A 21809-nucleotide genomic window follows, 5' to 3' on the forward strand; every position below is an offset into this window, starting at 1 on the left:
ATCAGAGAAATGTATGGTGGCGTAGGAATCAAACAAAAAATGGTGGTCGGGTTTGGTAATTGACTCTAGCAGAAGTGTATGGCTTGAAGAAGCTACTGTGGGCAATATAAGACAGCAAATGTTAAAATTTTATCTCAACTAGCCTTAACTTTAAAGTTCGCTTTTTCAAAGTGAGAGCTATTTACCCTCCCCTCCACCCACCCCTGCTCCTACTCGTATACCTATGTTGTGATACAGGTTTTGTCCATCTCCAATGGGGTTTTCAATGCAGTGGTTCTGGGAACAGAAAAAGTTACAAATTCTACTATGTTTTTTAATTACGCATAGACAATAAGTATGACACATTGCTTATCCACTATCTAAGTGCCCAATTCTCCCTAGTTACTTTTTGGTGTCGCCAGGGAGCTGCAACACAGCTCACTGGTTTCAATACAGTGACCCTGTAAGCCTAGGTCTACATGACGTATGTCTCTTCACGACCACCGTACAATTGCCAAGGTCCGAGTGAGCCAGCGCGGGATTTTTCAGATGGTGTACACTGTGTACACTACATGCTAACCCGCCGCGCAAATGTACGTGTACAGCACAACCCAGCAAACGTAACTTAGAAGGTGCAGAGCGTGCTTATTAGACCAGGAGTAACATTACAACCTACCCACAACTTTATAAGGCCATAAGGTAGACAAAAACATCGTTACAGTTGCCAAATTTTGTTTCTAATACCGGTGAGTAAATAGTAGAGAAATTTAAAGATTCTGTATTGTACAAGTGTTTGTTTACTGTTTTACCGTTAATTGTTGGGTTGTTAATTGTTGAGTTGGGCCTAGTAAATGTATTGCTTAGTATTATAGCCTATAGGCCTACAAAATACAACGACTAACGTGATGTAGTCTTGTTATTGTATGTGTCATTACTCTGGCCTACCAAAGTTAGTTTAGGTCCAAAACTTAAAACAATTATAGAGCACAAGTTTATTTTCGTGTGTAGTAGCATTCGCGACACTACCTCCAGTACAAAAAAATAATTCTTCGCCACTATAATTCTTCCACCATTAATAGGAATAGGGCTAGGCCTAGGCTAATATGATTTCCACACTAGGACTACTGTAGCAGTGTAGGCCTATATCTCCCACCAAAATGTACCCTGTGTTTCTACTATACATACTAGGAAGATGTTTCGTTCTCAAAAGCTTGATAAAGTAATACATGAAGAATGTGACAGCCACCCCTCCCAAGAGAGAAAAGGATTTCCTCAGCATGACTCCAGCTTCAATAAGAAAACAAAAATCTTTATTTGTTTTGTCAAGTTTGATTTTGATTGGAATTTTAGAAACTTGTCAGTGTCAGCATCATCTGTTTTGTTTCGTCCCAATGCTAGGTATATTTCTTTCCAATTTGCTGATAATTCGAAAAAGTGATAGCAAGGCATATAGATCATGCTTGCAAGATGTAAATGAGAGTTCTGCAAAATTACAACTGTACTGTAGGCTTGGACAGTGCAATTTATTGTGAATTTACAAACAGCATACTTGATTAGTAAGCCTGAAGGGTAGCTTTTGGGGCAATCCTATGTTTTAGCGGCCTAAATTATTCCCGAGCAAAACCTACTACATTTCAAGGGCCTAAATTATTGCTGATGCAGACTCATAATCATATGTTTTAGCGGCCTAAATCTCCCAATCAAACCTACTACATGTGAGAGGCCTAAATTATTAAAATGTGTACTCGTATGTTCTAGGGGTTTATATTATTGGAGACAAGTTAGAGCGGCAGGACAGTTCGTAGAAAGAGCTTTTTTTGTGGAGTACGGCTGGAAATGGCTTGAACGCCGTTCTGTCAACCCCTTCCCCTCCCCGTCAGTGGCGTTCGCATGGTTTCAGAGGTGGGGAGACCTGTGATTCCCCCGACTGATATGGAGGAGCATGGCATGGGGGTGCGATTTTCTGGGAAGTTGAACTCCATATTGATGACCAGTCTCCCGGGGCGGGGTCTGCTAATGGGAGGTGGTGTCCCCTGGGGGTCCAAATTCTGTACATAATTTGGCCCCTAAAGTGTAGAAGGTTTTGATTGGGAATAATTTAGGCCCATTCAAAGTTGGGGAAATAATTTAGGCTGCTAAAACATAGGATTGCCGTTTTGGGCTATTGGTCATTCGGACAAAAGATAGATCTAGCCTATTCTTAAACAACAAAATGATACTTTAATATCAACCCTGATGGATCAAGGCTTAGCAATATTAACAAAAACACCTTTTTTGAAAAAAAATGTAATGTCTAGCCTTCAATCAATTCTATTTCTAATTATTTCTTTTTTTTTCCAAGGTACAAACATTATGGTTGAAATGGAGAGGAGTGTGACCCGCTTCGTGTGGGATGTTGATTTGGAGGAAACCAAGATAATTTACCAGGACATTGGTGTTAAAGAACTTGAAACTCTGGTAGAAGAAAAACTAGCAACAGAAAGAAGACAAGGCCAAAAGGTTTGTAATGGAAATGTATGATTTGTAAAAAAAATTTGTGATAATTGTGATCACAGATCTTGACAAAAGCAAAATGTCTGAGAGGTTACTGCCTGATTCTCCTCAGTCCTTAGCAGTATTACTTATCAATTATGCTGATCAAGTTTAGCACGATAAAATAGCTGAAAGTAGTTTTAAATCGTACTTTCATGGAGGTTTGACCCATCTAAGTTTTTCACAGATATGAGTGTCCAGTTTCATATCAAATTTTAATGTCGCACTGGGCGCAAATGTTAATTGGGTGACTGTTAACACTGTTAACTGTTAACAGTTAACAGTTTGAACATGTGTGACTATAATATAACTTTGTAGCAGATTGGAGGGCCAATTGAAGAATATGGTGAGTAGTCAGTACATTGTTCAATCAGGAAGCTTCTAGATATCTGCCTTTTTTAAATTCTTCTTTGAGTACTCTCAACCCACAACCATGAGGAAAACCCTGAAAACAATATTTATAATACAGTAAAATCTTTTCAGTTCTTCACTTTCTGACTTGTTTCAATTCGATTGTTGATTCAAATCGGCCGGGCCATCAATTATGGGGAAGGAATGACGAGCGTTCATTTTAAAGAATTTATTACTTTCATTTTAATAATATGATTTGTGTTTAGAGAAGAGCTACATTTACAACCCCAGAGAACCAACAGCAATGTTTGAGAACATCTAGCAGCTCAGAAAAACATGGATGCAAGTGTCAACTCTTCCAACCCTGTTCTGAGAGAAATGAAATAGGTATGATCCATTTCTTGTGGTTGTGTTGGGGAGAGGGGGGGGTGGGTTGAGGATAAGGGAGGGTCGTTCTATAAGCGTCATGCCCCTCTGTTGATTTCCAAAAAAATTGGGTGTTCAAGCAAATCAACTAGTACTTACTGTAGCCTGTCATTTAATGAACAGAATAACTTTTACCTTACATCTTAACGTTCAGAATACGCCCGGGTCTACTGTGTTTACAACTCTCCTAAAGTCTCAATGTGTGTTTGCCAAATTTTAACTTTTGACCTTTCCAGCTTACTGCCCTAAAAGCTCAGTGAAAAATAACACCGTTCTATGCATCGGAAGTTTGTTTTCCGAAATTCTTCAGCAAACACGTATTGAGACTTTAAGGTTGAACAGCTCTGTTGTGACATCAATTGGAAGAAACAATAACAAAGGTTGTGATATTTCAAGTTGGTAAACATCTGCAAACATTGCCAGCTGTTATAGAAATCTGAAATTAAATTTTCTATTCCAGTGTTATTTCACTAATATTAGTGTTGATTTTTTAATTTTTTTTTAAGGTGGTGGTGGGGGAAGGGAGATGGCTTGAAGGTTAATCAGCTTGAAGCATACTCTTCAACCTAGGCCAACCAACCTGTTGTTAACAGCTTTGATACTACTTGGAATTGTTTAATTTTCCAAATTATGGAGGGCCATATGAAATATACAAATGGGACAAAAATAAGTAAATGGATTACTTCAGATTGTGAAATGCACCTTCAGTTCCAAGGCCACCACCCTCACCCTCTTAATCCATTAGACTAGCACTGGTGGGACAATCAAGGCCATGTGATAACAACTTTGAGAAGTTACTTGCCGTAACTTTGGAGTTTTGCATTGACTGGGTACAGATCTTCCCACCCATGACTTTAATTGTCCCTTGATCCTCTTTTCACACTTTTAGATTCTTTTGAAAGCTTGTCGGATGAAATTATCCTCAGCATCCTGAGATGGCTACCACGGCAACAACTCGCTAAATGTGCTTGCCTCAGCAAACGGTGGAAAAGACTGTGGTGAGTGTAACACTGTTGTGAGACTAACACTGTTGTTAGACTATAACTGTTGTGAGACTGACTGTTGTGAGACTATGAATGTTGTGAGACTAACATTGTTGTGAGACTAACACTGGTGTGTGACTAAAACTGTTGTTAGACTATAACTGTTGTGAGACTGACTGTTGTGAGACTATGACTGTTGTGCGACTATGACTGTTGTGAGACCAACACTGTTGTGAGACTAACACTGTTGTGAGACTAGGACTTGTTAGACTGACTGTTGTAAGACTGACTATTGTGAGACTATGAATGTTGTGAGACTAACACTGTTGTGAGACTAAATCTGTTGTAAGACTATAACTGTTGTTAGACTGACTGTTGTAAGACTGACTATTGTGCGACTATGACTGTTGTGAGACCAACCCTGTTGTGAGACCAACCCTGTTGTGAGACTAACACTGTTGTGAGACTAGGACTGTTGTGAGACTAGGACTTGTTAGACTGACTGTTGTAAGACCATGACTATTGTGCGACTATGACTGTTGTGAGACTAACACTGTTGTGAGACTAACACTTTTGTGAGACTAGGACTGTTGTGAGACTGGGACTGTTGTGAGACTAACACTTTTGTGAGACTAACACTTTTGTGAGACTAGGACTGTTGTTAGACTAGGACTGTTGTTAGACTGACTGTTGTAAGACTATGACTATTGTGAGACTATGAATGTTGTGACACTAACACTGTTGTGAGACTAAATCTGTTGTAAGACTATAACTGTTGTTAGACTGACTGTTGTAAGACTGACTATTGTGCAACTATGACTGTTGTGAGACCAACACTGTTGTGAGACTAGGACTGTTGTGAGACTAGAACTTGTTATCTGACTGACTGTTGTAAGACTATGACTATTGTGCGACTATGACTTGTGAGACTAACGCTGTTGTGAGACTAACACTTTTGTGAGACTAGGACTGTTGTGAGACTGGGACTGTTGTGAGACTAACTTTTTTGTGAGACTAGGACTGTTGTGAGACTAGGACTGTTGTTAGATTGACTGTTGTAAGACTATGACTATTGTGAGACTATGAATGTTGTGAGACTAACACTGTTGTGAGACTAAATCTGTTGTAAGACTAACTGTTGTTAGACTGACTGTTGTAAGACTATGACTATTGTGTGACTATGAATGTTGTGCGACTATGAATGTTGTGAGACTAACACTGTTGTGAGACTAGGACTGTTGTGAGACTATAACTGTTGTTAGACTGACTGTTGTGAGACTAGGACTATTGTGAGACTATGACTGTTATGAGACTAGGACTGTTGTGAGACTAACACTGTTGTGAGACTAGGACTGTTGTGAGACTAGGACTGTCGTTAGACTTTGACTGTTGTTAGACTATAAATTGCTTGCAAAATCTACTGTTTCATTTCATTTATTTGGTTTTAAGGCAACAAAGTGTAGCACTTTAGGTAAAATGTCCAATTACATATGAACAAACAACACCCTCCTCCCCCCAGGGGGGAGGAGGGTGTCTCCCCAGGGGGGAGAATCAAAAGAAATCATTTAACTTGACAAGTTTAGAAGAGAAACCAAATACTCATCAGATGTATCTACTTTTACTTCTCACCCAAACATTTCCTTTTCATTTCCACCAACAGTATGGATGAATTCCTTTGGAAGAGAATTGATCTCAGTGAAAAGAAGTTTGTATCTGGGACGCTGGGCCCGATCCTCCTTCGAACTGGAATTGCTGCCAAACTTGCCAGAAGTACGATAATAGGATCATTATTTGAAAAGTAAGTAACTTAAACACTGTTCTTGTAACATGGTTTATCTTTCTTCTCATTTTTATTAGATGGATTTCTCAGCTGGTGGCCAGCAGCCTAAATTGTAGCACACCATAGGCCACAATTGGTGGCCAGCAGCCCAAATCTAGCATACCAAAGGTTACAAGGGGGGCCAGATACAGAAGGTCGGCCCACGGTTCTGCATTAAATCAAGCAAGCACAGGGGATTAATTTATCAAGTACCACATCGCAAAATGCTGTGCATCATATGGGCAAAGTGCTATATATGTACAGCAGTTTTGTACAGAGGGACCGGTAGTATGTTATTAGAGAGACAATTTCAGAATATTCAAAACTGCTACCCAACATTGGCATATTATTAATTCCCTGATGCAGCATTGCAGGCCTGAGCATTATACCGTCCTTTCCTTGCACGTTGTCCAAGCTAGGTGAAGTGAAATTCTGGGTCTGTCTGTCCCTTGTTATTTTAAATTGAGAAACCCTGGATTTAGATGGAATTTGCCAGTTAATGCTGTCATGTGGTAACATTGTAGAAAACGGTCCTATTTAGTGCAGTTGGCACGGCGTCAGATAGTACGATATTTTGCCAAACTTTGCACCCTCCTTAGACAATTTGCCGGTATCTCAAACATCTATTTCAGAAGTTAAAGACCTGTGTCTTTTATTTAGGTATCTTGCTATGTCGTACTTGTTGTAACCAACGAAGAAAAGATAACTCTGATTTAGGGCAGGTCCAAGCTATTTGAACTGTGACGTACGGGACATTTCAGAGACTTCAATGTGTCTAAAAGTTATAAAAAATCTATTTACCATCAAAATAACTCATGACTCATGAAGATTTCCTACACTTGCTTTAATTAGGTCCCATCTTAATTAATGTACAGTGTGACGTACGGGACCAGAGAATTTTGTGTTTTTTTTACTAAAGAGCAAAGCTGAAATCCCTCTGAAAGTAGGAGGGCAGTGATCAAGCTGTTATAACTAGTGAATAGCCTAACCTCCCAAGGGCTAAGCTATAACATATTAGAAAAAAATATGAAGCCATTCCAGTTCAGTGATTACACAAATGAAAATTGTCCTGTGACGTACGGGACATGTGACGTACGGGACAATTTGTCCAAATAAAAATTGACTATGAAAACTCATTTTTTTTATTCCTGAATATACCATAACAAGCTGATTTCTACATAAAAACATTAATTTGGATATGCCAGAACAATGACATTGGTAATTTCATGCCATATTTCCTTCTTTCTGGGATCAAAAAGAGCAGTGACTGTACTTGTGAGATCATTCCACTACATAAGACATGGAATGCGTAAAGTATAAATCTACTCTACACATTCATCAAATACTCATAACATCAATTCTAGCTTTGTTAGACCACAAATGATTCAAGATGCAAAGTTTTGATGCAAAACTGTTTTGGTATATAATGTACAACACTGTATCATACTCCCCACTATTGACCCTCAAGTTGAAATATGATCCATCCCATTCAAAACATATCAAAATGTCCACAGTAACTTCCACATAATGTCCATCTATGAAACTAGTACAACAAAGAAAACTCTATAGACCTAATACTGGTTACCAGACCAAATACTCATAACATCAATTCTAGCTTTGTTAGACCACAAATGATTCAAGATGCAAAACTGTTTCGATGCAAAACTGTTTCGGTATATACTGTACAACACTGTATCATACTCCCAACTATTGACCCTCAAGTTGAAATATGATCCATCCCATTCAAAACATATCAAAATGTCCACAGTAACGTCCACATAATGTCCATCTATGAAACTAGTACAACAAAGAAAACTCTATAGACTTAATACTGGTTATTGAACAAACTCATGAGGGATTGTACGCTGCAAAAATTGGGCGATAGATACACTTGTAACTAAAAATATCAATGTCTACTATCTAAGTTCAGGACACAAGAACATTGTTGCACAGTCATGATAGTCACACTTCACAATAGGCCTACGAAATGTTGAAATGCAAACTCAACATTCTTGAAGTCGTCCTCATTCGATGTCAATGTTGAATAGCATTTTAGATGATTCTGTATCCCACACACACGCACACAATTCACTTCCCGATAGTTTATTGAACAACACCTGGGCTGTTGGTGGTCATTGGTCAATGGTTTATTCGAAGCCATGATGTGCTCTTCAGGTATGCAGGGATTATAAGTTGCAACTACCATCTTTCAACAAAATAAATTTGTAAGCATTGGAAGGTTTCAAGTAGAGGTCCCCATTGGAGCCCATGAATGTTTATTATTTATAAATTCAGGGTTTCCCCCACACTATGTCCCGTACGTCACATTTTGTCCTGTACGTCACATTTTAAATTTTGATAATTAGATTTGCTGTGAATATTATTTCAATTTTTTGGGGATGGATTTTGTTGAACAATGTTCTTAATTAGAACTTTACAGAATATCAGCAAAAAAAAATTGTTCCTCCATATCAAAATTTCAAAAAAAGTGCTGAAAATTGTGACGTACGGGACATCAGTATTTGGACACTGGCTAATTAGCATATTTAATTGATGAACCCCCCAAACATAATATGTCAAAATTATTGGAAGGAAGGGTGTATCATGTCCCACATAACTTATATTCAATAAGTTCATATTGCTGGCAGGGAAATAGGATTCCAAATGTCCCGTACGTCACACTGCAATTTGAATTTATGCAAATTAGCCAGCTGTAATTGTTCGAATAGGCAAATCAATTAAAAAAAATTATGAAAATCTGAAACTTCAATAATTTAGCTTTAACATGACACCACATTTAGGGTGCTTCAGTAAAGTTTGAAATTTGGCTTCTAGGGATACAATAGCTTGGACCTGCCCTTTACTCGATTTATTCTGCTCTATTTAAGTGATTTGTCTACGTTATAAGGTGCTGTTTACATCGTGTCTATAGCCTCCAATTGGTGTCCCTCTACTCCTTTAATCATAGTACAAATACTACAGTACTAAAACCTATAAAACCTCACGGGTAATGTAATATCTGTCTGAAAGTCAAAACGGATTGGTTGATCTACATAATTGCTTGTTTTGCCCCTCCTGCTAGCATATATACAATTATAATAATGAGCAAGACATTTGCACACAAGATGAGCGCACGATACAATTTACATAAATTTAATAAACCAAATTTCATCATGTTTCCTGCAGTAATTTAAATACTCCAGCAGATTTCAGACATAAGAAATTCTCGTCATCAAGAGACCTGCCGTTTTTAGAAAGTTTTTATTGGTAGAAATCTGGCAAAAGATTTGAAAGAAAAACATCTGCGATCAATCCTTCTTCTGCCTGAAAAAAGAGCCTGAAATTGTCAGTTTTAGATTTATGCAGGGTGTGCTCATGCAATATGTCTATAGAGCTTAACTATAAATCTCACCACATCGTTGTTCCAGTGTGGTCACCGTGGTGTAAATGTTAGAGTAGCTGTAAGAGCACCTCCTCATCACCTGTCTTTTGGCTGTCCTCTCTTTTTGCAGTAATTCCAGTCAGATTCCAGACGAGATTCATCTCACCTTGCAATACCTGGATCTGTCTATGTGTAACAGCAGACCGAAACTTCTGCAAGAAATACTGTCCAAGTGTACGAGTCTGAGGAAACTCAGCCTGGAGAGTTGTACGGTCACCGAGGGAATGCTGACCTCCATCGGTGTGCAGGGAGGACTCGAAGAACTCAACTTGTGTATGTGTCTGGAGATAGATGACACAGAACTCCAATTATCTCTCGCGAAATGTCAAAGGTGATTTGATACTGACATCTCTCTCGAAGCAGACCATGACACATTTTCCTTTTCCATGGTTTCATTAGTACATACATACACATCTTATTGATCACCTAAACAAGACACAAACCTGTCCTAATCTTATTACTCTATGTGATAGAGGTATCTGTTTGTGAACACCGACCACCCCCAACCCCGCGCCCTTCTCACTCAACCCTCCACAGCCAGGAGACACAAACCTAACCTTCATTATTGAACTATGTGAAAGAGATAACTATCACAAACATGTCCCCAAAAACAGCTCAGATAAATCTTATCCTGTTAAGGAAATATTTCCGATGTAAATCTCCTTCACACACACAAGGTAGAAGGCTTGATCTTGTCCAAATATGATGTCATCGAGCCACTGAGCATAATATTACATATTAACTTGTTTGTTTTAAATCGTATTTCCTAAGTTAATCAAATACAAACTTTCAATCTATATTTTAGATTAAAAAGTCTCAACTTGGCCTGGTTAAATCTCAGCCGAAAAGTTGTCAGATCTCTGGTCGAAGTCTTACCGCAGAGTTTGGAGAAGCTGAACATCGGTGGATGCAGAGAGAGTCTACGAGATGAAGGTTAGCAAAAAACTCAAATAAAGATCTTGACTTTTTGAGTTGAAATTGGTGAACGTGTCAGTACTAGTACGTAGTAAAATCCCGTAAATAAAGTAGCTCAGTAATTGGTATAGTCAATATTATTTCAGGTATTGAAACAAACGTAATGATGTTTTTTGCAAAATTTGAAATTTATTTTCACATGTGTAATAATATACAACTATGAAAAGTGTCTGACAAAAAACACATGTTTGGATGGATTCAAATTCATCAAGTACTCACTCAGGTAAACACATTTGATGGAAAAGAAAGATTCAGAAGGATGTATTTGTTTTGTTAATTGCAGTTGTGTTGTAAGAAATAATCACGTTTGGATAAACTTTTTCCTACCAACCTCAAAAAGCTGCTTTTCATTGTATAACCTCTTATTAGAATAAATTGTAAAAATTTGACCCAGCACAACTTTGTATAGTAAACCTATGGTTGCTACAAGTAATATATAACAATATGCAGAAATCCAGAATGTGACTAAATGTGTATATATGGGTTCAACATATGCAAATTTATAGCCCACTGCAATACAGTTTTCAAGATTTAAATCTTGCATTAATCCCGCCATGTGACCCTAAACATGATTTCACGCCCCATTAAGCCATCCTTTCCTTTCCCTGCTTGTATTGTAAACTGCATCTGGTGGATTTGTACAGCTGTCAGTGCCCGTTTTCAAGGTAACGACACATTCTTTGGTAAAATTCTCTGCTGTGATAATGTTCAGAAGCCTCGGTAAATTGCTGACGTTGTTGGCATCCATCTGGTGGGACTAACAAATGTTAAAAACTTCCAAAGAAATAACCAATATGTGACTCCTCAAAATAAAAAAACAATGTCGTAAAGAGAACACAACATTACTGTATAAGCAATATGTGAACATGATACCTGATGTGGCAAAAAGTATTTGAGTTGATTTTTGTTGAACCTGTGTTCCAGTCAATGTAAAGTTTCCTTCGTATTTTCCCCTCTTCACAGACATTGAAATATTAGCTGCACGTTGCCAAAGTCTGATCGAGTTAGATCTCAGTGACGGGTCCAGCTTGACCGGCAGTATTTTTGTTGATCTGGAAACTTTATCGGGCCTTCAACACCTGGCATTGAGCCGGTGCTACAGAATCCCTAATCCTATGCAATTGTGAGTAGAAGTATTCAAATCACAGCTTTGAAACTCAACATACATCTGTCATTTACTTCCCAGCAGATCATACACCACAGTTTAAAATTTGTGCTGTACTTTTGATGTTCAAACCAGTTGTAGAGAATATCTCTTAGCCAACTGGTAATTTGAACCAGGGAATAGTATTAATATCCTGACAACTGTTATTTTGCCTCTCCAAACTGAAAATCTCAAGTTAGTTGCAAGCCTGACATGTTTGAAGATCTTACATCAATTCTGTCCTACTTATTCTCTCCCCCAGATTATAAATATATATATATATTTCTTTATTCTTTCTTTCTTGACAGGATGGATTGTTTGAAGAGACTCAAGGTCTTGAAGGCCGTAGAACTGTTTGGACTGATCACAGAAAAGGACTTGAAAGTAATGTCTGAAATGCTCAGTCCGGTAAGAATCAACACCCATCCGTTCTCATCTATTTCCCGTCCGACTATGTCGATGAGCAAAAGAAGCTACACGTGGGAGATCAACTGTAAAGAATGACTCTGCACAGTCGACACATCAAGAAACATTCTGAATCTGTCATTTTGAACTCTAGAGCTTTGTTTTTTCTGCAAATGGTCGTGAAAGAAAACTTGAACAGAGCATAGCAAATATGGCCACCTGGTGATCAGGTCTGAAGACAATTGAGTTCTGGAATGTCCACTGATATGGGAAAGGTCGATAAAGCCTGGACACAAGATGGTCATTGATATAAAACAGCCATTTTATAAACTGGACTAAGCATGGCCTTCGATTAGATGATTTGCCATGTACAGTTGGACTGTATATGGTCAATGATAAAAAAAAATACAGCTGTAAACAGCTAGACAGCCATTGATATAAACTATAGTTATGAACTGCTGGACTCAACATGGCCTCTGATACAAAGTTACAAAGTATAGTTATTAACAGCTGGACACAACTTGCCCATTGATACAAACTATAGTTATGAACAGCTGGACTCGACATGGCCTTTGATACAAACTATAGTTATTGACAGCTGGACTCTACATGGCTTTTGACAAGAAAGTCATTGACATAAACTACAGCCAATTAACAACTGTACACAACATGTTCATTGACAACAAGTGTAGCTATGTACAGTTGGACTCAAGATGGCTATTGCTATAGATAAGAGCATATGGTAGACCAGATTGTGAAATGTTGAAAGACAATTTTTTCGGAATTGCTGAAGAATGTTAGAGCAGTTCAGAAATGTTAGTTTGTGTTCTGCATGAATTGAAACGAAAATGTTGACAGGACTGGTTGGGTGGTTAGGGCAATATTTTAATAGTGTGTTTTAAACAGAGATAGATATATTGTTTTTATACAAAGAGGAAACTGTCAACTGTATTGTTTGCATGGTATATCAAAAGGGACATTTCATAACTAGACGTTGAAAGTTCCTGAAGTTTTAGATATTTTTTTTTTTGAGACTGATGACTTGTTGGTCAAATGGAAGCAAATGAAAGTTTTAAATTGGTAAGCTTATAGTATATCCAGATCTAATTAATTGATGAGACTTGCAGTATTTCAGCAAAATGTATTGTTTTTATTCAATATTTTGAAAGTCTAAATTCCTCATAAGTTATGACATGACAAACAACAAATGTTAACATGGCCGGATTGAGCTAGTGCGGGGCCCTAAGCATTCAGCTAAGGCGCATTCCATTTTTTGTTTTCATCTTTTCTCCATGGCTAATATCTTTGTATTTATGGGTGTCATATATGTATCACATAGATACTACACTCCCATTAATAACTGTTAAAATAATAACCCCAATTTGAACGTGATAATTTGCTAAAATTGCTAACCTTTAACACCCAGTGGTTCATGAAAGCTGAAGGCTGAATAGTACTATAGTAAAAGAGCTAGTGTAGAGTCACTGAATCAGATAATGATACAGCCTTGCAAGGATTTAGCACGAGGCCCTTGATTTGCTACTAGGTTTATGCTGGACTGGATGTGTCTTCATGTCCCCTCCAAGTGCCAGTTGCACAAATTCTCTCTTCCATTGCATTGCTTGATTGATTTATGAGAATCAAATTGAAAATCAAAGAAGCATTTGGCTATTCAGGATTCAAACCAGGGCCTTCAGAATTAGAAATTGTGAGTTATCCAGCACTTAGTTAGCAATCCCTATGTAGGGTTTGTGATTTCTGGTTATACGGTATGCAATAAATCATGGCTTTTGGTATTCACCCCTGGTAGAGAAACGGTTATGTAGGGATCACTACCAACTGGTAGCAGCTGGTTATTAGTTGCTCTGGTAGGTTACTGTGCATATTTCATTCTAGCAACACACACACAAGAAACCTTCTTGCTCATTCCAAATTATCTTTATAAACATATAATTTTTTTATAAACCATCATTAGCTACAGTATCGTTTGAAAGGTTATGGATATTAACAGTTCTTTTTTTTTTTTTTGCATGACGAAAGTTTTACATCAAAAATTAAACTTTCAGTTTCGTTGGTGAAAATCATCGTTTTAGAGATCCTTTCAATAGCACAGGCGTGTTTCCTTTATGCTTCCTATTACTTCATGTGTTAATGTAGTTAATTACGCAAACTTTTGCCCTAATGGACATTAATACTAACACTCTTATCAGCTTTAGCATATTTACAATTTCACCTTGTGAATCTATGCGATGGTGATGGCATGTGTGTGTGTGACACTTGTTTGTAAACACCATAACTCAAATAGTTTATGGTGGATTAACTTCATACATGGTATGTGGATCTGTCTTATTGAGTATGAGAACTCTTTTCATTTCTGTGAAGTGGAACGGTCATTTGGGGTCAACAGAGGTCAAAGTCTGAACAATTTGTAAATACTATAACTCAGAAAGTACATCGCTGGTGAATTTCATACTTGGTATGCAAATCCAGCTTGGTGAGTACAAGAACTATATTGAAATTAGTAGAGGTCAAACGTCACATGAGGTCATCAGGTGTCAAAGTCTGAAAAACCTTTCAAACATGATAACCCCAAAATTGAAGCTAGAATTAGTCTTTGAATTCTTCAATGCTATGAGTTTCTTTGGTGAAGATAGTATGGTCAACTTCAGTTTTGTTTTGTGAAGGGTCCCTATAGGTCTTCAACAGAACATAGTCATATAGGAAATGAAATCTGCTTTAAAGAGATAGTCTTGCATAAAGCACACTCAAGTGGCCCTTATCAGTTTTTACCTTCTGAGCTTCAAGAGGTCAATAGGTTATTTCAAATGAGCAATAATTGGCTCATGGGGTCAACATCTCAAATGGTCTCAAACTTGTCCATTTTCTGTGATTTATACTAGATGAATTTTCATTTGGCAGTAGGTTGTGAACAAATTTCACAGTGTATAAAACAATGTCATGTAACTCTCATTCATTAATAACAATAACTTAACGGGATGGTTGGTGGCAGAAGTGATTTGCTAGCTCAAACTTCCTAAAAGAAAATATCCTTTTATTCATACATCTATGTGTCTATATATCACATAGGAAGACTGTTCTTTCTGGATATTGAAACATTTTTTAATAAAAATTCTATACTGTAGAATTTCTTACCAGTGAATTATATGCTTCATGCATACAGGGGAGTGCTACAAATAAGTGTTGAATCTCTCTTCTTTTCGGGTTCTCACTTAAGTCTTGGAAAAGTTTAAACTTACTTGTTCTTCTTTAGTCAGTTTTTTTTTGGTTGTGGTTCTGCTCGTTTCCAACTACTGATGTTCATGCATGGTCATAATCACATGGTATGGTCGTATGGATTTCTACGGAAGCATTGAAGGGAAATGTCAATTGATGTTTTCATGAGATGGCAACAATTCGTCAAAATGACAAGAATCTGAAAATGATACATTTTGTCGACAAATACCAAATCGTTTAAATACCCCCTCCCCCCCCCAAAAAACCCCCAAAATTTACGTTTTTCTGTGGTGCAGTATCTCTAAAAATGCCAGAAATCAGCCTACCAACTTATGCTTCAACTCGTCAAAATGACAAACATGAAACTTTACGTTTTGTTGAAATGTATCAACTCTTCAAAAAGACAACAATTACAAAATTCACATTTTTCAGAATCATGCCAACTCGTCAAAATGTCCAAAATCTTTTTTTTTTTTTTTTTTTGTCGAAATGCATCTCGCCAAAAACTTAAAATTTTCAGATTTTGGACATTTTGACGATTTAGAGCATGTCGTCAATTTTCAACTTCTTGTCATATTGACGAGTTGCTGTATCTCATCATAAGGTCAATTTACATGTCCCTTCTATGCTTCCGTAGGTCTCCACTTGGTCAATGTTTGATGATCAACCCTTCCTTTTCGTATCTAATCATCAAACTGAACTATCTGTCATCTGATGCGCTATATACGGCTGGGATATTCGTTTAATTCGTAATTAGCATTTAATAGAAAACACTTTATTAAGTTTAGCTATAAATGCCTCATTGAATATTCTCTGAACTCTGATACCTGTTTCGATGTGTAGTTAATAGTAACAATGTAAATGAAAGTAAATCCAGCAAATAATTATTTTCCTCATAAAGAAAAAAAAAAACCCTTGTGTGTGTTTGATAATTTCTATCTACTTTTTATGCCTTTTTCAAATTAAATGTATTTCGTAGTCTGTCGTTTATATTTGTTACACATAAGAAATTGAATATGCTGAAGGGTTGTATGACATTCAGGAAGCTTATACTCAGTAGGCCTCATTAATCCAAAGTGAGCCAAAGGTCACTTTGTGAAGAACAAACATCTTCTCAGCTTCCACCTATACAGCAAACCAAAAGATCTTGAAATCACTTTATGAGTTGATTTGGATAATTTTACTTATGAATTTCATATCAAATTTGAAAAATTCAAACTCCGAATAATAACAAAACAATTTCTAAATTTCATTGCTATATAGTGGGAGTGACAACGTGTTGAAGATTAATAGGTTTCGTCAGTTACTGGCTCGCTAGGCTGCAAACTGGTGGTTGCAGGGTGCCAGAGTTGATACTTTGCAATCTCCTTGTTTTTGTGTTTATTTGTTTTTTTGAGTACGACTCTGTAAGGTTGAATGATGCAATAATTCACACGAAGTTCAAATTTAAGCATTTAAGTTCTTCAAATAAAAACTTCAAATATTATCATGCTAGAAATTGCTAACAGTTTTATTAACGTACTTTTCGTGGTTATAACGATCTTTAGCTTTTACAAATATTGAGGGATCAATCAATTAGTTATATGTCTTTGTGAAGAAGAATATTCTTAAGGGCGACATTTAAATTCCTTTGGAAGTTTGAGAATGAGTGACCATTAGTTGGATTGCTAGCATTCTTTGGTGGGTCAATATTGATTACCTTTGACATATCGGCCTTCGATCTACCAAACCACAATGCTAATTTCAACTAACGCAACAGGTTCGGTAACATTTTGGTAAGTTTTGTTGTTGGGTTCTGGGTTATTGTATAAAATAGTTGCTATTATAATATATAGTAGTGTGTAGAAATGATGCCTACGAATTTCAAACTTTCAAATCTTGGCAGAGGATTAAAACGTATTTCGTGTTAAGTTGATATATGAAATTATATATAAGTTAAATATTTTAACTGTTGGCTGCATTTTCGAACAATTTTGGGACTAGAATAGTTTTAGGGTATTTGAATTCTTTAACAGCATTACATTTAAAATGAGGTGACTTTTACCATTCTTTTCAATGAATAATTCAAAGATTGAGATTTAATCAAATATGGCTTGCATTGACAAGATTAATAAGCTGTATGAAAAGATGGCAATCGTAAAAAAAAAAGAAAAAAAAGAAGTACTCTTGACAATGCTGATCGTGGTTGATTATTCCATCAACTGACAGTACTTACCTCAGGTGTTTGGTTCATCTTCGTCCTGCAGCATTATCAAGAATTGTAACCCAACAGGGAATTGAATTGATTGATCAGAATTACCCTATAATATGCTAGATTGTACAATAATGGTCACTTCTTATCACGCTTTTTCTTTTTGCTCCACCAAGACATAATAATTTTAACAAAAATATTCATATTTTGCTTGTCTACTGTATTGAGCATTCTTACAGCTGTTATTGGTTATTCAATATCACCACAATGTTTGGTCATAACTATCTTCTTACGGCACATATTTCTTTGAAAATAAATTACTTATAACAATGCAGTTGTATCCCCTTATTGTTCCGATTACAAAAGAATGTTAAAGCAACGCAGGAAGCTTCACATGATGTTAATGCTATTACATTTTACCCATGTTATTTTTAGTTTCTCAGTACTAAATTATTTTCCATTATCTCATAACGGTAATAAATGAACTTAAAATACTTCTGCTGTATGTTTTTTCCTCCTTTTGTTTTTTCTTTACCTCTTTTTCGATTTTGTATTTTAACGCTTACCTTACTTTACTGCCTTACTTCCAGTATTGGCTATAACATGGTTTGCAGATAATAATTTTTTTTTAAATCTCAATAGTTACTTCGTAAGAGAAGGCAGCCATCATATAGGGTTATTAAAACAATGAAAAGCGGGTATAATGAGCGAGTGAAGCGTTTAACATTCAGAGTCTTCTGGTGGTGGAAGATTTACTCTGGCAGGGGTAGACTGGGTCATAAGTTGTTATCAGTTCAGTGTGATCCAACCGACTTCAATACTAAACGGACTATTTTGCCGCCTCGAACTAAAAAAGCAGCTTTCACGACCAAGAAGAAATCGGTGGCCCAGTTTCAGCATCTAGCCAATCCCGACCCCATAGTCCCATATCTACTGTACCTCTTTTCTTTGTCTAATTTTGCCCAATGTGCCTTTTCCTGACCTCCCTTTTCTTCTTTGACTTTCTGCTTCATTCGACTGGGTGAACCCTTCTTTCTTACTCCGAGCAGATCCAAGAAATATATCAACGATTTCATCAGCTGTCCTCGACTTCTTACCACTCGCAACGCTGCTTAAACTCGGCCAACTCGACATGGTCTTACCATCTCCGTTAGATCCCCGCATCGCATTTTGTCGATGGTCCAACACTTTCTTGTCATCATCTCGTTCCTTGGCGCCTTTCTTCACAATAACCTGCGACAGAGCAACCTCTTGATGTATCGGAGCGACAGCCGTTTTCCGATAAGAATCGGTTACTTGTAGCTCATATTGACGGAAAATCTGTTTAAAGTCATCCAACCATGGTTGGGAGTTGTAATGTTCCGGTAATTGGTGCATCTTCAAACCCACTGGTCTCGTTTTCTTTCCAGTGGATATTCCGCCCGGTACTCGATTCGCAGAGATCACCGCATAGTTCAACGGTGATGGCTGGTATTTCACTTCTATCGTGTACTTGCTCACCGTTTCAGAAACCCAGTTGCGTTTAATCTTCTCTATCTTAATACTTCTCCTACATTTAAGCATTGGTAGTTTTTCTTGACGCGGTTCCGTTGTTGATGATGAACATGATGACGATACCGATGAGGAAAGGCTTACCGAGCGAGTAAACCATGACCCGTCGTTTGAAGAAAGAGATGAAATTAAAACATCTGTTGGCGAATTCTGCTTTCCTTTGGAGTTCTCCAACCAAGGTTTTTCGTAAAGGCTTCTTTTCCTTTGCCTTGCCTCGACTTCCCTGTCTCTTTCAGTGGCCCACTTTTGGGCATTCCATCCGAGAATTTTATCGCAAACGGTTTCATCGGAAAGGCCGACATTGCGAAGAACAGAACTGCATTCTTTGTGTCCTAGCCTACAAGCTTCCATTAGAGGTGTCATACCCCATTTGTTTGGGATATCCATTGACATCTTGAAATGCTTCAATCTTTGAACGATTTCGTGCGTAACGACGGCGTCGCCTGCAGATGCCGCATAGAACAGAGCAGAATTGCCGAAACGATCAGTATCATTAATGTTATAATCAACAGCATTGAGAAACAACCTAACCAATTCGAGGCGCTGGAAAATAGCTGCATACATAAGACCATTTCTCCCAGATTTATCCTTCATCCCGATCAATCCTCCATTTTGTAGAATCATTCTAGCAATTCCGACCGCCCAATCTTCCTGGCATAGAAATGTACAGGTAATGAGTGGAGTTTTCCCTTCATTGTCTCTTACATTAACATCCATACCAGCCGAAACCAACAGACGAATATCGTGAAACTGACCTTTCCGTATTGCAACGTGTAGTTCAGACTCCATCTTAATCAGTAAATTAGTCAAGTGAAATTCCGTTTTAATCGAATTTGAAACAATGACAGTTTTATCCAATTTATTAGGCTAAGAGTTACTCTTGATCTGTGTTCAGGTTTTTTTTCCCCATTAGAATAGACTTTGTTCGGTAAGATTCAGTTGCGCTAAAGTAACGGTCGGGCTTGCCATCCTATAACGAAGTATTTAATCCAAAAACAAATGCCACCATATCAGCATCATATCAGTTGTCCTAACTTTGATGGAATTTTATTGTTATATGAGGACACACTGCCATTTTTCGTCGACGTTTTACAATCCCTATAAAGATACTCTTTCTGTTGTTTGGATGGATGCTTCAAACTCTGAGCCAGATACAGTCTATTCGGTTTTGTTATTCATGGTGTTCTATTTAACCACTGTGTTTGTTTCCAAGTCCCGTTGTTAGGAACGCTTACCAGGTTAGTTATATCTGTTACCGAAAAGTTTGTCAATGTTCTTAACGCACTCTCTGTCATGATAAACTGCTGGTTTATCAACATTAATTGTTCGAACGCTCTTGTTTGCTTACCATCCAACTAAACAAACACTAAACTATCTGTAATTAAGATGGAGTTCCTCTTGGAGGGTTTGATAGGTTTTTATTGCAACAAGAGAACACTCATAGGATCGTATTTACATTTCGGTTGAAGGATTTCACGAGGTGATGTTAAAGAAGCAACGGTAAATTGAGGAGGACTATTTTTGGCCTTGGTGAAAAAGGAGTCGGTTAATCAGGTGCGACAATTTCCGGACACGATCAACATTGAATAATTAGTATCCTTGGATGAATAAGGCGCGGATCCGGGTTGGGATTGGGGAGGCGTAGGTACGAATGCCTTCTAATAAATATTAACATGCAGGTAGAGGCTGGGTGATTGGCAAGAGTGTTCATTCTGGGGAAAGGAGGGGGGGGGGGGCTGGAGGACCCAAGCTTTAAGGGCAGTGGGGCATATGACTGATGAGGGGGAAAACCAGAAAATTACTTCAAAACTGACTTACAATATGGATCTTCCGTGAATTTTGTATCATATATTCCCGTATATGAATACTTTTCAACAAAGGAATTTTCTGAATTGCATGTTTCTTGACTTTCGACAACATGAGCATTTATTATTTACAACAATATTACCATGTTTTATTTCGAATTCTTACTAAAGAACTCCTCGTAAATAACAACAGGTTCATCGTAATCTTAATTACAATTGAAACCGGAGCTTGTTCTCTACCAAAAGACGTTTAATAGGAAAAACAAAACTCTGGATGAGGTGCAGTGATCAGGGTTTGTCTTTCTAAAGTTGAGAGACATTGTTCCCTTGCACTTCAGGTATTTTACAGGCATTCCTATGCAAATGCGGTTGTTTGTCACACGTTCCACAATAAGTGCCAGATGTTACCGGGTATTTTCAGCAAGCAGCAGTTTCCATGTACGTTGTATTATAACGAGATGCTACTTTCTCTTCTCCATACAATGGTAACTGAGTTGAGCAGCTTATAGGCAATAGCCATATCATGTAAGTCTGTATCTGTAAAACTTCGCATCTCGGTACTTTTCTCCGTCTCATATATTGGTTTTGACAGGTTGCAGGTGTTTATTAGTTTTTAATCTTTGTTCCATGTATTCTGTCTTCGTGTTGTCAGCAGTTTTCCGTCAGCGTTCATTGTGTGTAGCTTATACAGATCCTCCGTACCCCGGGTTCCTCTATATAACTATACCCATATATGCAAGTTGAAATGAGGTATGAAAACTAATCGGGCGGCTAAATTGTCATAATTTTAGCGAATTTTAGGGTTAGAATACCCACAACTATATCCGTCCATATGACTTACGATTTATTTAAGAATATTTTGAACATTGTTTGTGTTATTTTCATGATCTTAAGCGCTGTCTGAAATGTACAGGATTTTCAAAATGAGAAATGATCCACGACCCACCAGACCCCTCCCTACCCCTCAGAATC

General features: G+C 37.5%; 2 protein-coding genes across 2 annotated transcripts; one reads left to right on the forward strand and one right to left on the reverse strand.

Annotated features, from left to right (window-relative positions):
• Positions 1 to 568: 568 nt before the first annotated feature.
• LOC139974792 (S-phase kinase-associated protein 2-like) lies at positions 569 to 13970 on the forward strand. Its single transcript, XM_071982225.1, has 9 exons — positions 569 to 725; positions 2321 to 2478; positions 3129 to 3249; positions 4178 to 4286; positions 5932 to 6069; positions 9603 to 9863; positions 10338 to 10465; positions 11471 to 11630; positions 11960 to 13970. The coding sequence occupies exons 2-9, from the start codon at positions 2332 to 2334 to the stop codon at positions 12153 to 12155; spliced, it is 1260 nt and encodes a 419-aa protein (XP_071838326.1). The 5' UTR covers positions 569 to 725; positions 2321 to 2331; the 3' UTR covers positions 12156 to 13970.
• A 147-nt stretch (positions 13971 to 14117) lies between these two features.
• On the reverse strand, positions 14118 to 20643 carry LOC139974787 (uncharacterized). Its single transcript, XM_071982215.1, has one exon. It carries the CDS (start codon positions 19819 to 19821, stop codon positions 18412 to 18414), a length of 1410 nt encoding a protein of 469 aa, XP_071838316.1. The 5' UTR covers positions 19822 to 20643; the 3' UTR covers positions 14118 to 18411.
• Positions 20644 to 21809: the final 1166 nt, after the last annotated feature.

The sequence above is a fragment of the Apostichopus japonicus genome, chromosome 2 (assembly GCF_037975245.1).
Source record: "Apostichopus japonicus isolate 1M-3 chromosome 2, ASM3797524v1, whole genome shotgun sequence".
Lineage (NCBI taxonomy): Eukaryota > Metazoa > Echinodermata > Holothuroidea > Aspidochirotida > Stichopodidae > Apostichopus > Apostichopus japonicus.